General features: G+C 40.6%; 1 protein-coding gene across 3 annotated transcripts in view; it reads left to right on the top strand.

The window, feature by feature from the left end:
- Positions 1 to 14,290, top strand: part of jakmip1 (janus kinase and microtubule interacting protein 1) — a 42,274-nt gene extending 27,984 nt beyond the window's left edge. For all 3 annotated transcript variants that reach the window (XM_072664233.1, XM_072664234.1, XM_072664235.1), the window contains exons 11-21: positions 782 to 865; positions 2,553 to 2,615; positions 3,909 to 4,007; positions 6,099 to 6,194; positions 7,535 to 7,588; positions 8,440 to 8,505; positions 8,668 to 8,736; positions 8,859 to 8,936; positions 9,221 to 9,424; positions 9,932 to 9,997; positions 12,843 to 14,290. In XM_072664233.1, coding sequence (XP_072520334.1) covers positions 782 to 865; positions 2,553 to 2,615; positions 3,909 to 4,007; positions 6,099 to 6,194; positions 7,535 to 7,588; positions 8,440 to 8,505; positions 8,668 to 8,736; positions 8,859 to 8,936; positions 9,221 to 9,424; positions 9,932 to 9,997; positions 12,843 to 12,893 — 930 coding nt within the window. In that variant the 3' untranslated portion in view covers positions 12,894 to 14,290. The remainder of the gene's footprint in view (positions 1 to 781; positions 866 to 2,552; positions 2,616 to 3,908; positions 4,008 to 6,098; positions 6,195 to 7,534; positions 7,589 to 8,439; positions 8,506 to 8,667; positions 8,737 to 8,858; positions 8,937 to 9,220; positions 9,425 to 9,931; positions 9,998 to 12,842) is intronic.

The following is a 14,290-nucleotide window of genomic DNA, read 5'->3' as shown; positions in this document are numbered from 1 at the left end:
GGGGGTGTGTTTGTTTACTCTGTAGATTGCAGTTTCATTTGTGCATGATGTTGGTGACAAAAAGGCATAATTAATATCAATCTATTAACAAATTTATTTCTATGAATTATATCATTGTCCATGTGAAAAATCAAGAAAACATTTTTTTCAGGTATTTAATCATTCATGCAGTAGAAGGGTAAATGTTAAGCCATTAATTACATTATGTGAAGAATAACATGTATTGACATTCTCTATTGACAGATATTCTGATATTCCGTATATATATATATATATATATATATATATATATATATATATATATATATCTCAGACATTTTTTACAAAAACATGGCAGTGAATATAAAAAATTAATTTTCAATTTAGCATGGAAAGGCTGAATAAACATGACATTTTCTATATCTATTACCATATTTTATATAGTAATTCAGAGTTTATTATTCATATGACATTCAGTGATTTACAAGTGATAAATAATCAGTGTCAAATGACATGACGTTGACTTCTGAGGGTTAATACTCACACATCCTAATTCCTCCAGTGACTTTAAACTTTAGACTTTCTCTCACTCCAGTAGTGCAGTTATTAACCCTGTGAAACCTGAACAAGTCTTCGTTCTGCAGCGACTGACCCTGAACCGGTCGAGCAGTCCTTGCTGAGCAGTCAACTGCACGTCCATGCTAGTTTCCCATTACGTTCAAAAGCCGAACCCAAATGAAGCTGTCTATCTCCAGTCTGACGCAGGCTGGCTGTCTGATTGGCTGTGTGCTCTGTCCGTCAGACGCGGGAGCAGCTGCAGGCGGACCTGAGTGCCTGCCATGCCCGGATCGCTGACTTGGAGAGGAGCCTGGCCGAGAAGGGGCAGGTAATGGAGAAAGGGGGCAGGGAGAAGAGGCCCCTGGCTCCGCTCTCATTGGCTTTGCTGCTTGCCTGTCTGGCGGCCGTGCTTGTGTGCTGGCGCTACGCAGAGCGGATCTGCCACAGAGTCATGTGATGTCATGGTCTCAGCCGTCCAGTCTGAACATTTGTGAATCTTATTGCGCCAAAACCCGAGCCCAGAGAAAAGAGCATTGGCTATTGTTAATGCTAAGATGTGTGTGAAGAACAGCAGTAACAGAAATTCAGCTACTGGATGTGCTGCACTGTGATTATGGGTAATCAATGAAGCAAAATCATTTGAGAACATGCATAAAAAAGACCTGAGCTCCAAAGCAGTTTTACTGCATAGTGGTAATTTATAATACTGCACATACACATTTTACCTCATTTTATTTAGATCTGTTCTGTTACTGTGCTGCTTTGGGTTGAATTGGTCAGCTGTATTCTGCATGTTTCCACTTGTTCTATCATGCATGTTTCCCATTGGTCCATTATACCCTTCTGCATGCTTCTTATTGGTCCACTCCATGTATGCACTTTTCAGATTTGTGTTAGAAAAATGATATCTCGGCAAGTGTAATCGTCTTGAAGTGGAATTCCACCAGCTTATTCACATTTCCAAGACAATTCAAGGGTCAAACTAATTTAGAGTAGTTTACAGTGGTGGCTGATGTCTACACAAATATAGGCTTTTTATTCATTTATCCAAAACCCAACAGTGAACCTACAGGACGTTGGAGTTTTAATATGTAAAATATAACTGTAATATTGATTGCCATTCATAAGATCAAATTATGCAGAAAATCTGAAAAATTGGCGGAGTTACCCTTTAAGGTGTAGTTTTGGAAGGTTTCTTGTTTTAATTGAACAGTAAATAGTATGTGAATAGTACATGTGTTTTAGCTTATATGAATTATATTTATTATTTGTTTTATTTTACTTGTTATTTGTCATTTTGACTTGTCATTTTGTGACCAGTTTAAGCTTAAAGAAAATGAATTTTCAATGATGATTCACCATTGGCACTGTAATTTAGTCCAAGGCCAGGCCTAATTAATGTCCAAGAAAATCTGACCTGTAATCCAGTAAAAGTGTCTCTCTTTTGGCAAATAATCTTATATAATAATAATAATATAAAATGTAATAATAATACATAAAAAATATATATTATTTAAGAAACCATGAAGTAATAGAAAACTATGTAGATTAAACTTAGTTAGATGTAGTACACTGACCTCATTTCATCTGATTTAACTTGCCAGCATATCGTTTTTTTGCAGTCTTGGTTGTCTTTCCTCTAAGCATGTCTCTAATACCTTCTGCATGTTTCTTGGTGGATGCTGATGTTGTGCTTCTTCTGTTAAACATGGTGATGGGTGTTTCTTCATGCTTCCTAATAAAGCTTGACCATTGCCTTACACTTAGCTCTCTGCACATCATTTTTTGTTATGTGTGTGTGTGTGTATGTGCTTGTTTGTGTCTGTGTAGGTGGTACATAAGCTCTGTATAGGTATGTATGTAATGCTGGGTTAACATATGGTGGGATTGTGCGTGAGATTGCGTGTATGTGGGAAGGGTGGGCATTTGTGCATGAGTGGCAATGCGTGTTGTGCTTTTGGTTAACCTGTAATCGCAAGCTGGTGTATGCTTATGTGATTGTGTGTGTGATGCAGGACTCCAAGTGGGTGGAGGAGAAGCAGACTCTCATCAGGGTCAATCAGGAACTGAGAGAAAAGGTACCGCCGGACCCAACATGACATTAACACACACGTATACCCGTCTTAAAGAAATACTCTTTAACACAGCATCTGTGTTCTGTTTCCGACATCCGTGTAGTCATTGCTTACAACGTGAACCCTGACTTCAAATATTGCCATTATACACGGATTAGCTATGACATCAGCACCACCTGCCTTATATATAGTGGGTCCCCCTTGTGCTGCTACAACAGATCTGACCATTCGAGACATGCACTCCACAAGACCTCTGAAGGTGTCCTGTGGTTACTGGCACCAAGACGTTAGCAGCAGATCCTTTAAGACCTGTAAGTTGTGAGGTGAGACCTCCATGGATCGCATCAGTGAGCCTTGGGTGGCCATGCTTCTGTCGCAGGTTCATGGGTTGTCCTTTGTTGGACTACTTTTGATGGGTACTGACCACTGCATACTAGAAAAAACCTGCAACACCTGCCTGATGTTTGGAGATGTTTCTGACTCCGTCATCTAGCAATTACAGTTTGGTTCTTGTCAAAGTGGCTCAGATTCTTATACTTGACCATTTTTTTCCCCTACTTGTAGCACATCAATGCCTTCAGGAAATGCCTTGATGCCTAATGTATCCAAGCATTGACAGATGCCACTGTAGATGAAGATAATCAAGGTTTTTTGTTTGTTTGTTTGTTTTGTTTCACTTTACCTTTCAGTGGTGTTAATGTTATGGCTGATTGGTGTATATTTATGTAATAATACACATTCTCATTATTTTGTTAGATCTCTACTCAAATTAGAGCACATAAAAAAAGCTTAAACTGCTTGACCAGCTTAAAGCATCAAACTCAAATGAAAACATGGCATATGATTGTCGACCAGCCTAAATTGTTTACCAGCTTGACCAACTGGCACCTGCCAGTGGGGTGCGATTTACATATTAGGCAGAAGGTGCACCGCCAGTTCTTGAAGGTGATGTTTTAGAAGCAGGAAACACGGGCAAGAATCTGAGACACTTTGATAAGAGCAAGACTGTGATGGCTGGACACCCGGGTCAGAACATTTCCAAAACGTCAGGTCTTGCTGGGTTTTTCTGGTACGCAGTGGTCAGCACCTACCAAAAATGCTTAAAGAAAAGACACCTGGTAAACCAGAGATAAGGTGATGGGGCCCCTAACCTACTCAGTATTAGACAGGTGGTTCTAACGTTTTTGGCTCATTGATGTGTGCTTCAGACACAGCAGGTGAGGATTAGGCTGTTTTTCTTTTAGCAGAACTGCAGTAATGAACCTCCGTTGTGTTCCTCTCCTGTGTTTGTGATAGATAGAGTTACTGGAGCAGTGCGAGCTACGCTTGCGTTCCGAGGTACGGGACACGCAAGACCAGAATGAGCTGCTGGAGTTCCGCATCCTCGAACTGGAAGTAAGAGACTCCATCTTGTTCCCACGGCAACAACCCGGGGCGGCCAACCCCAACTGCTGCCTGCATAAGCTCCACACGTAGTAGACATCCACACATCCACTGTTTCTCTCTCGCACACATGCATGCGCACAAAAACTCGCACTGCATCTTTTTATGGTTTTGTTTTATGTTCTGACGTTCATCCTCGTCATTTTGAATGATTGTTTAAGCCATAATTGTCGTGTATTTAAATGAATGTTGTTTTAATCAGAATAAAATTGATGTGACTTGAGCTCCTCACCATTTTTTTGACTCCACTTCCCGCATGCTGTTTCGGCGTGTTTGGTTTATTGTTTTGTGTGTGTGTGTGTGTGTGTGTGTGTGTGTGTGTGTGTGTGTGTGTGTGTTTGCACAGGTGTGGGTGATGATGTGTGTTTTTGCGTGAAGGCATGCCTGTGTTTCGAGACGGGTCATGTTCCTCACTGGTTTACTATGGGAAATCTCATTACCATAGTAAAAACCATGTTTTACATTAGTTTCTGTAAATTTGTGTTGGTTGTACTCTTGCATGCATGATGAATACATGGGTGATTCTTCAGTTGGGGGCTCTTTCATCCTAACATCAGAAAATACAAATTATTACATATAATAGTTAATGATGGCCAGGACTGAGCTTGTATGGATCCCAAATTCCAAGGACTTACCTTTTCGTCCCTTACTTGCTTCTGTATTTTTTGGAGTTCTCTACGGAGGTTGTATGGCCACGTTGAGAAGGAAAGCCGTGGCAATTGGTTTTAGGATTAGGACTGTGAACAGTTAAAAAAAAAAAACTAATGGTAAAACTGAAAACCTGTCGTTACCATCACTAGGCAACTTGATAGCTTCCCTAACCCTGCTTAGCAGCTACTATAGATATGGATATATATCATGTGAACTTTTATTTATTTATATATTTATTTATTCATTTTGCAGAGAATATTGGCGTATCTGTATTTACATTAATGACTGAGAATAAAGCTACTCCTTAATCGAGGCAATACAGGATTAAATTTCTCACTTTTGAAGACGTCTCAATCTCACTCTTCTCTCTTTTCTTCCCTGGTTGCAACATAAACAAGTGTTACCTTTACAACATTCAAGACAAATCACTGGCAGTTGCGGTGATATCCGTAAGGGGAAAATAATGTTAAGAAATATGCAAAGTTGGATAGAGGTGAACATATTTAATGCATTCTGTCTTGTTAAGTTAAAAAAAAAAAAAAAAAAAAAAAAAAAAATATATATATATATATATATATATATATATATATATATATATATATAATTTTTTTTTTTTTTTTTTTTTTTTTTTTTTTTTTTTTTTTTAAATATTGCTGCAGAGAAGTTTCAGACTCACAGTTTTCCAGTTTTCCAACTGGGTTGGAAATAATAAAAATTCTCCTAATTGAAGAATCACACCATGTATGTGAGAGCTGTGACACTGCCCATTTCATTTCATTAGTAGACTTTTTTTGAAATCACATCTAGCCAGGTAACAGAATCTGATTTACACAGATTTGCCCTCAATGCAGTTGATTGGCGATGGTAGGATTGATGTGTGAAGTTTCCAGTCTTTAGTTTAGGCACTAGATTACCAATAAAGAAATTGTAATCTTGACTTTTTGCAACACTGACATTTACAAAAGCAAATCCTGGACATCACATGTGGCTGATTTGCATTTGGGGTTTGCACATTTTTGGTTAAACTATACACATACACTAAGTACAATAAAAACACAGTTGAACATGTATAACATGGAAACTCTTATCAGTTATATGGGTCACGCATCTCATCTGCTGGAGCATCTATTTGTAAATGTATTATAACCAGACAATTTCATATAAACCATATCAATAGCAAACAAATGATGGTGGAATATTATTTGTGTGCCTCTCTGTATTACCCTGCATATGCTCCCTCAGAAAGCTGTACTCTAGCATGTTCAAACTCCAAATCATAGCTTTTGCCAGTGTAGACAGCAAGACTATGATATGAGTAACCAATATAGTAGGTTCTCCTTAAAGGGTCATTGGGGCTTTCGTCTCTAGTCCAATTTTGTGTTTGGTGTGTAGGAGAGGGAGCGGCGTTCTCCAGCTTTTAACTTGCATATCTCTGCCTCGGAAAACAACAGCAGCCTGCAGCTACACTGCCAACAGGAGGGCATTAAGGTATATACACGTACATACACACACATACATATAAAAAAACAGGCCACCTAAGGGGCTTGGCCTTTGGCATGGACTGTATTAGATGACAGAAGGTTCATTATGGAGGTTAACTGGCCCACAGTGGAGAATCGTTCTCTGAAGCACTCGCTGGAATCTTGGTTTCCCTCTGGCATCAGTGAGCTGTAGGGCACCACTGTTATGCCACCGGCTCAATGTACGAGAAATCCATTCTTGGTAGACCTTCAGCCATTTTCAAAATACAAGCACCCTTTGCCCACTGTCACAGGCATCAGAATATTATGACCACCACTGATTTGGAATGAACTTGGCCCCTGGGGTATAAATAAGCGAGCACACTAGTCAGTTGTAGAAGAGTGCGTAATGGTAGTCATGGGCAATGGACATGATTGGACTGATATCCTAATGGACATGATAATAGGATCTTGGAAACGGCTAACTTTGTAGGATGTTCTAGAGCTGCCCCTGTTAAGGTGTACAGAGAAAGGACTTCTCACACATTGAGTGCCTGAGGGGAATGACAACTACGGTGAGTGTTACAGAGCAATCCATGTACAACAGTGGAGCAGTTAACCTTAAACGAACACCTTCCGTCACCTAATACCGGTCATGTCACGGCGCCTTGCTAGTGTCATCCGAGCCAAGGGTGGTTATTCCCACTAGGAGGTAAGTGGTAATATTATAGCAAATTTTGAACCGACACTGAAAGTGAGAGAAGCACGTGGACTGAGTTGGTAGAGTAGCATTACAGGATTTTACACAAATAAAACTCTGGTTACGCAGCGTTACACAACTCTCCTGCCCATATTCTGCAGTATCTGGTGTGCAGAACCTGGAGAAGCAACAATAGTGGCACTACTCTCGCTATTTAGAGTCAGTGGCACATCAACTTTGCATCAATTCTGAAGCTTCTTTTATCTTTTCAGCTAAAATGATACATAGTGGTGTTATTAAATAACTACATTTTGGGAGGAGAGGCTTTTCAACTCTCCATCACCCGGCTTCTCCTTTTTAACCTGGTTATCTGTCATTCCTTGCTCCACTTACCAGAAGGGGGACTGGCTTCCTACCAGAAAGCAGAAGCCACCTGAACTCCAACCCAAAATCCTCTGAGTTCTCCCCCTTCTCTTACAGTATTCTCCCAAACCACTGAAAGCTGAAGGCATGGTCCGAACTAGTTTAAATGGTACTTCTGCACAGTGGCTGTAAAGAGTGACCTTAAAAATTTGAACCCTTTATACACACCCTAATGTACCAAAGCTCTCACACACAAACACATACACAATCACCCACAGGTTTTCATGCTGTGTTGTGTTTTATAGGACGTCATTATTCCTGACCTCATGAAGAAGCTGGACATACTGGGAGACAACGGGGTAAGACTTGCTGTTGCTGTAAATTGAAAAGGCCTATACCTCTTAGATGTCTATCTAGCGCTCTCTCTCTCTTTTGGATGTGTGTGTATAGGCTACTAATTATTTCATCTCAAGTGTCCTCTCAAACCAGTTGGTATGTCCAAGCATGCAAGTAATGCTCCCTTCCATGCAATTTTGGAACTGTTACACTGGACCAAGCTCTCGGAGATCCCCCTCAGTGGTATCTTGTTAAGTTCTGGCTGAGGGGGGAGATACATCAGCCTAATTCATAAAGCTCAGCAGTAAAGGAATCTACCAACCAAGCGTGTGGCCTGGTATTGAAGTAATATTCTAAGTGATGGTGGCCTCCAGTCAAAATCCTTCAGGTTGGTTTCTGAAGAAGGTCCAGACACCAATCCACCTTAATATTGTATTGCTCTGACCCCTCAGCAAGACATGGCCAGCAACTGCTAAAGTTTGTGCTGCAGTAGTTCTTCTATGGGATCAGACCAGACTGGCTAGCCTTTCCTTCTCATACCCATCAATGAGCCTTGGGCACCCGTAATACTGACGCTGGTCCACCGCTTGTCTTTCCATGGAGCACTTTTTGGTAGATACTGACCACTGCATACCAGGGACACCCCACAAGACCTGCCTGTAGTTTTGAAGTTGTTCTGACCCTCCAGATGTTGTCTTGCTTTTAACACATCACCTTTAAGGACTGACTGTTCGCTTGCTGCCTTGATATGTGCCACTGTAAAGAGATTGTCAGTGTTATGCCCTTCACTTAATGTCAGTGGTTTTAATGTCAATAAAAGGTGCCAAAGTCAAAAGTTTAAGTGTTTCTCTCTCTCTCTCTGTCCTTCTATCAGAACTTGCGGAACGAGGAGCAGGTGACGGTCATCCAGGCCAGCACAGTGCTGTCCCGCTGCGAAAAGGTGAGCACTGACTCGCTGGCGCCCTCTGCCTCACACATGTGGTACTAAACTCTGTCCTCAGGGCTCCACTACATCTCATTTCCCTGGCATTTTTCCCCAATATCCCTCTTTCTCTCTCTCTCTCTCACTATGTCTCTCGCTCTCTCTCTGTCTCCCTCTCAGTGGCTGAAACAGATAGACAGCACAGAGACAGCCCTCATGCAGAAGATGATTGACCTTGAGAATGAGAAGGTGAGACAGTCTCTCTGTGATGAATAAGCTTTGCTAGGTGTGACCTTCCTTTTACTTTGGAGAGCAGAGCTGCAGTAAGGAAGTGAGGCATTTCAGTGAACCTTTGCTCACGACACCAACAGGAGCTGTTCAGTAAGCAGAAGGGCTTTCTGGAGGAGGAACTGGACTACAGGAAACAGGCCTTAGACCAAGCCCACCTGGTAAGATCGTTGTAATGCATTTATGTTGAAATTAGATTCACAGCATATTGAGAAATTGCTTGACATAAATGGCCGTGGCATCTCCAGAGATCGAACTCTGATGAATGGAAGAACACTTAAACAAACGTCCTTCTTAGTGGATTGGTTTATTATGGTTTATTATTATTAATTTGTATTTACTTAATTTATATTTGTATGCATCTGTACATATTTACCCCCCTCCTGAGCTATTGTGACGTAGCACTATGTGTTCTGCATGCTGTGTCTGGTGTTGTGACCTCCAGAGGGTTCAGGAGCTGGAGGCCACGCTTTACGCAGTGCTGCAGCAGGAACCAGACAACCGACTGGCTGAGAGTTTGAGTGACAGGCAGCGGGCAGAGCTCGCTGACTCGATGGAGGCCGTGCGAAGGCAGATCCTCAGACAGAGCCGCCATGCAGACACGCTGATTCTACAGCAGCGCATGGAGCTCCTCCAGTCTGCACAACAGGTCAGATTGTCTGTGTGTGTGTATGGAAACTCAATAAACACTGTTTGTCCAAATGTTTGTGGACACTTCATCTACTGCACATACACATCTTATCTAGTAACTGTAAAGAAGTGCTGACAGTAGAATGGCACTCTCTGAAGCAGATAAATACCAACCAATTGGCACCATGCGTAATGACAGGTGTGGGGTGGAGGGGTATAAAGCCCCCCCGCATTGGGCTGTGGAGCAGTGGAAGAACTGTGTTCTCTGGAATGATGGGTGGCGCTCCATCCAATACTTTTGTTTGGGATGATTTGGAAGTTGTGGATGAGGTGGGGTGGTGATCATCCAACATCCTGACCTCACTAATGCTCTTGTGATTGCTAAATTCAATCAGATCCTCACAGCAATGCTCTAAAACTCTAGTAGAAAGTCTCTTCTGGACAGTAGAGACAGATACAAAAGCATTCCCTTGAATGAGCAAGTATCCCAGGTGTCACCGACTCTAAATATGTGGTTCTGTTGCAGAGGATCAGAGAACTGGAGGACAAGATTGATATGCAAAGACGACAAATCAAAGAGATCGAAGAGAAGGTGTGTATAGCTGTGTGTGTGTGTGTGTGAGAGAGAGTGTATGTGTGTCATTGCTTAAACTGAGCAATGTGAACAGATGCTCCCAGTGTAGAGAAAGAAAATAAAACAATGCTACTTCATTCTCTTTGCTGGGCGGAGTTAAGTCATACTGACAATAACTCTGCTTTGAATGTATATGATTCGGGATCATAAGCACACAGTTGCACATTTTTAAATAAATACATCAGCACTACTGCTGCCAATTCAGTATATGTCTTTTGGCACGAATGGTGTTAATGTAATCCTGTAATTTTATTCATGTGCAGCTGTTTAACGCTACAGGCTGTGTTTTTTTCCTGGTATACCTTCCTAATTATATTAATAACATACAGCGTGTGCACTGTGCCGTAGGTAATCAAAAAAGTTTAGGTTGTTTAAAGCTATTTATCTCAGCAGTGAGTGTTTATATATATATATATATGTGTGTGTGTGTGTGTGTGTGTGTGTGTGTGTGTGTGTGTTAGGGGGGCAACAGGACACAGGAAGTTCCTGTGTCCCCGGGGTACATAATACAGCCTGTAGTGTGTTAATTAAGCAGTAAAGTGCAACATGATTTCATGAGTTGAAATAATATGTTAAAGTAAGAATCTCTGTGTAATACTTGTTTATTTTCAGTCATTTTAAATCCAAAGCTGAGAACAGTGATAGAGAAAAGATGAGGAAAGATAAAAAAAAAAAAAAAGCAGCAGAGGGGACAAACAAGACTACCATGGAAATACTGCTAATCCACTACAGTTCCAACAATAACATGCACATTTAATGGTTTATGGTCTGCGTTAAGTCTACACCATAGCCTACGCAAAGCCACGCAGATGCGCACCTTGGCAGAAACGTAACTATGCGTCACGGTCCGCCCTGGTAGCATCGCATTTGTGCATTTTAAATGAATTTGGATGAACAAGGATCATGGACTGTGTGTGTGCTGATGTAAAAAGTGGTTGCACAATCTAAACAATCAAATAGTATATCACTATCAACTACTTCAATTGCCCCGTCCGTGTCTCTCAGTGGCTGGCCAAGCCCAGAAAAATCGCCCACTGTCCTCCTGCTGCATTCATTTGCATGTTTTATGTCTTATGTATTGGTTTTCTCATGTTACTTATGTTATTATCATGACATAAATGTTTTCCTGAGATAATTGAATTAGTTTTCTGAGATCTCAACAAACTAAAACATTGGTTTGAACATTCAAGAAATGTTCCTGATCATACTTAAACACATTGTTATACATTATTGACATTTTTCATTTTATCCCCTTACTGCATTGTATCCAATGTTCTGCTACATTGTGTACATTGAAATTCCAGATGAATAAACCAATAGAAATGCTCCACTGATATCAATCCCCATTAATAATTAAGAATTATTATTATTGTTATTATTATTATTATTATTATTATTATTATTATATTTCTCCTGTAATATTGCCACTTTGGTTTTTGTGCGACGGTGACAGTACAGATTCCCTGCGGTTTACCCGCAGTGAGACCTGCACTCTTCCCTTTGCTGAGGTCTGCAACTCTGAATGCAGTTTACATCTCACAGCTTTTCACTGTCAGGACAAACACACTCACAGTTTGTTTAACAGAGAGATGGCAGGCTGTGAAGTGTCCTCACAGTAAACACAGGGCTCCATCAGCACTACTGACCAACACTGCCCCTCAGATTACAGCCCAACAGACAAGCAGTATAAACAGGCCTCTGAAACATACTCTAAGGCCCTGCTCACACATATCCAGATATTTTATTTCTGTACATTCTGACATCCCGTCCACACCGACACACCGTTTTAGAGTACTGTAAATGTTGGGTTTTCAAATCATCAGGGTCTCAGTGTTTTCAGTATTTTCATGTCTGCAAAAACATTTTGTCAGAAAATGTGCTCCAGCTTAGCACTGTATTTAAGTCTATTTTGCCCGTTTCACCTGCTTATTGAGGAATTTGACATCAAACGTGATCTGCTTATATTGTAGCTTAGATTTTCAGAAATGCTACTGGAGACTGAGAAAACCCTATGTTTTCAAAAATATCCAGATACATTTGAAGCTAAACGCCTCACAGAGACATGCATTGACTAGATTAAAGCAGCATTACGCAATTATTGGCATTTCTTGCTCTGGTGCTCTTTAGGTAGTGGAATGCATGCTTTGAGCCACCACAAAAGGACATGCATTACACATGCATTTTACAGAACCGCCACTGAAAGTGAGAGAAGTTTATGGACTGAGGGGGGAGAGCAGTATTACAGGATCTTACCATAACAAGACTCAAGTTACGGAGCGTTACACAGCAGTTCTCGCAAGCATTATCCTGCCCACTTCACCAGAGTTACCTAGTGCAGTTTCTGGCAAGAGTTGAGCCCAGAGTCGCCGTAACAGCGCTGTTACTCTTCCTGTTACAGGTCAGTGGAGCATCAACATGATTTTTAAGTTTAAATTTTTGTTATTTTAAGGTTAAAGCGCTACATAATGCTGCGTTAAGGGTTGGAAGCAAACATTGAGTGTTGCTTTATACTTTATATCCATTTTCAAAAAAAAACAAAAAAACACCTGTGTGTTCCTTTTTCTTTTGTTTTCTTAAGATCTCAAAAGCATTATTCTGTTATCTTGGGAAAATAAATTGATACTGTGACAATGACAAAGAACTTGAGATTAGTGTGTGTGTGTGTGTGTGTGTGTGTGTGTGTGTGTGTACAAGAGTAACTGAACAATGTGAGATGTAAATGTGTTGTTCTAAAATCTGATTTCTCTTCTCTCTCTCTCTCTCCTGTTTGAAATCCATTTATTATGTTTATTATGATTTATAGTTTTTATTTCTTTTCTTGTTTTTCTCCCTAGCTTTTATTCTCTGGCCTTAAACACACACACAAACACACATATACACACATATACACACCTACAAAAACACTGTAAAAATATAAAGTCAGGCCTTCGGAAAAGGATGCAGTAACTGATTGCATTATTTTGAGTTAACTCAACTTAGTTTAGTCAAAAGTTCTTCTAACTCACATTTCTTACTTCTGCATCTCAGTTTGGTCAACAATCCATATTAGCTGTATCCCAATTCAGGGACTGCATCCTTCAAAGGACATAGCCTTCGACAGCTGCGAAGTGAGACGGTCTGCTCTACTGCTCTACTATTTCCAGTTTGCCTCACACCACCACTGTTCCTGCTCTTACCGTTGCATCACGAAATGACACTCCTGTCATCTAGCAACCTTAAAGGCTCACCAGCACGCAAGGAATCTCGGGATATGTTGGCTGGCAAAGGATGCACCATTGGATCCTCCATAGCCATGGAAAAAGGACGACACATTTCTCTGCGATTTATACGAAGGAGCCTTTTAAAATGGGGCAGCCTAGTTGCGCCACTGTGACACTATCTGTCTTAAAATGCAGCCTCTGAAAATGCAGACATGCAGACCCTGAATTGAGCCCTGATGACCTCCTCACACCTAAAAGGCAGGCAGTTAGACTGTAGGGCCACTCTAGAGCTGTGCAATTACACTACATATTAACAGTTTTCAGTTAATCTGGGTTCACAACTCTGGAGTGGCGCTACTGTCTAACTGTCTGCTTGTCAAGAGACAGCAGCTCATAAGATAGAATCCTTTAACACCACTAACACCACTGAGAATAGGTAAGGCCTCCTCTTATGTGATGGGGGAAATTCTAACAGTAAACAGATTGAGGGGCGGAGCCACAGATGAAACATCTTAGAGAATATTTAATCAGTTTCAGCTGCAGCTCATTTACTAATGTTTTTGAGGCTCAACTCAGTATGGATTGTTGACCAAACTGAGAGGCAGAAGTATGAAATTTGAGTTAGGGCAACTCATTAGTTAATCAGTTACTTCATCATTTTAAGTTGCCTGACTTTTGACAATGCACACAAACATTCTCTCTTTCTCTCTCTCAAACACACACTCTCTCAGAAACGCACACACACATACACACATCCCAGGTGCAGTATCTGAATGGAAGTTACAGACTACTCTTGCCACTTCTGAACTCTGGTCAGACGAACATTCCTCAGTTATTTTATGATCTTTTTAATATTTTTATGCATTTCCAATAACAATTGTCAACATCACCAGGTCCAGGTAAAAGCTGCTTCACTCAGTCTCTCTTAACTGATTAAATAGAGTAAAGTGATATAATTTTAACCTGAACATTTGTTATAATGAGTGTTTAAACACACCTCTACACTTGTCTAATAATTGCTTTTAGTTTCAATAAATAAAGTTGTATTTTC

This window comes from Salminus brasiliensis, chromosome 19 (genome assembly GCF_030463535.1).
Source record: "Salminus brasiliensis chromosome 19, fSalBra1.hap2, whole genome shotgun sequence".
Classification (NCBI taxonomy): domain Eukaryota; kingdom Metazoa; phylum Chordata; class Actinopteri; order Characiformes; family Bryconidae; genus Salminus; species Salminus brasiliensis.
Note: the sequence above shows the minus strand (reverse complement) of the source record. Positions and strands in the feature narration are given on the sequence as shown.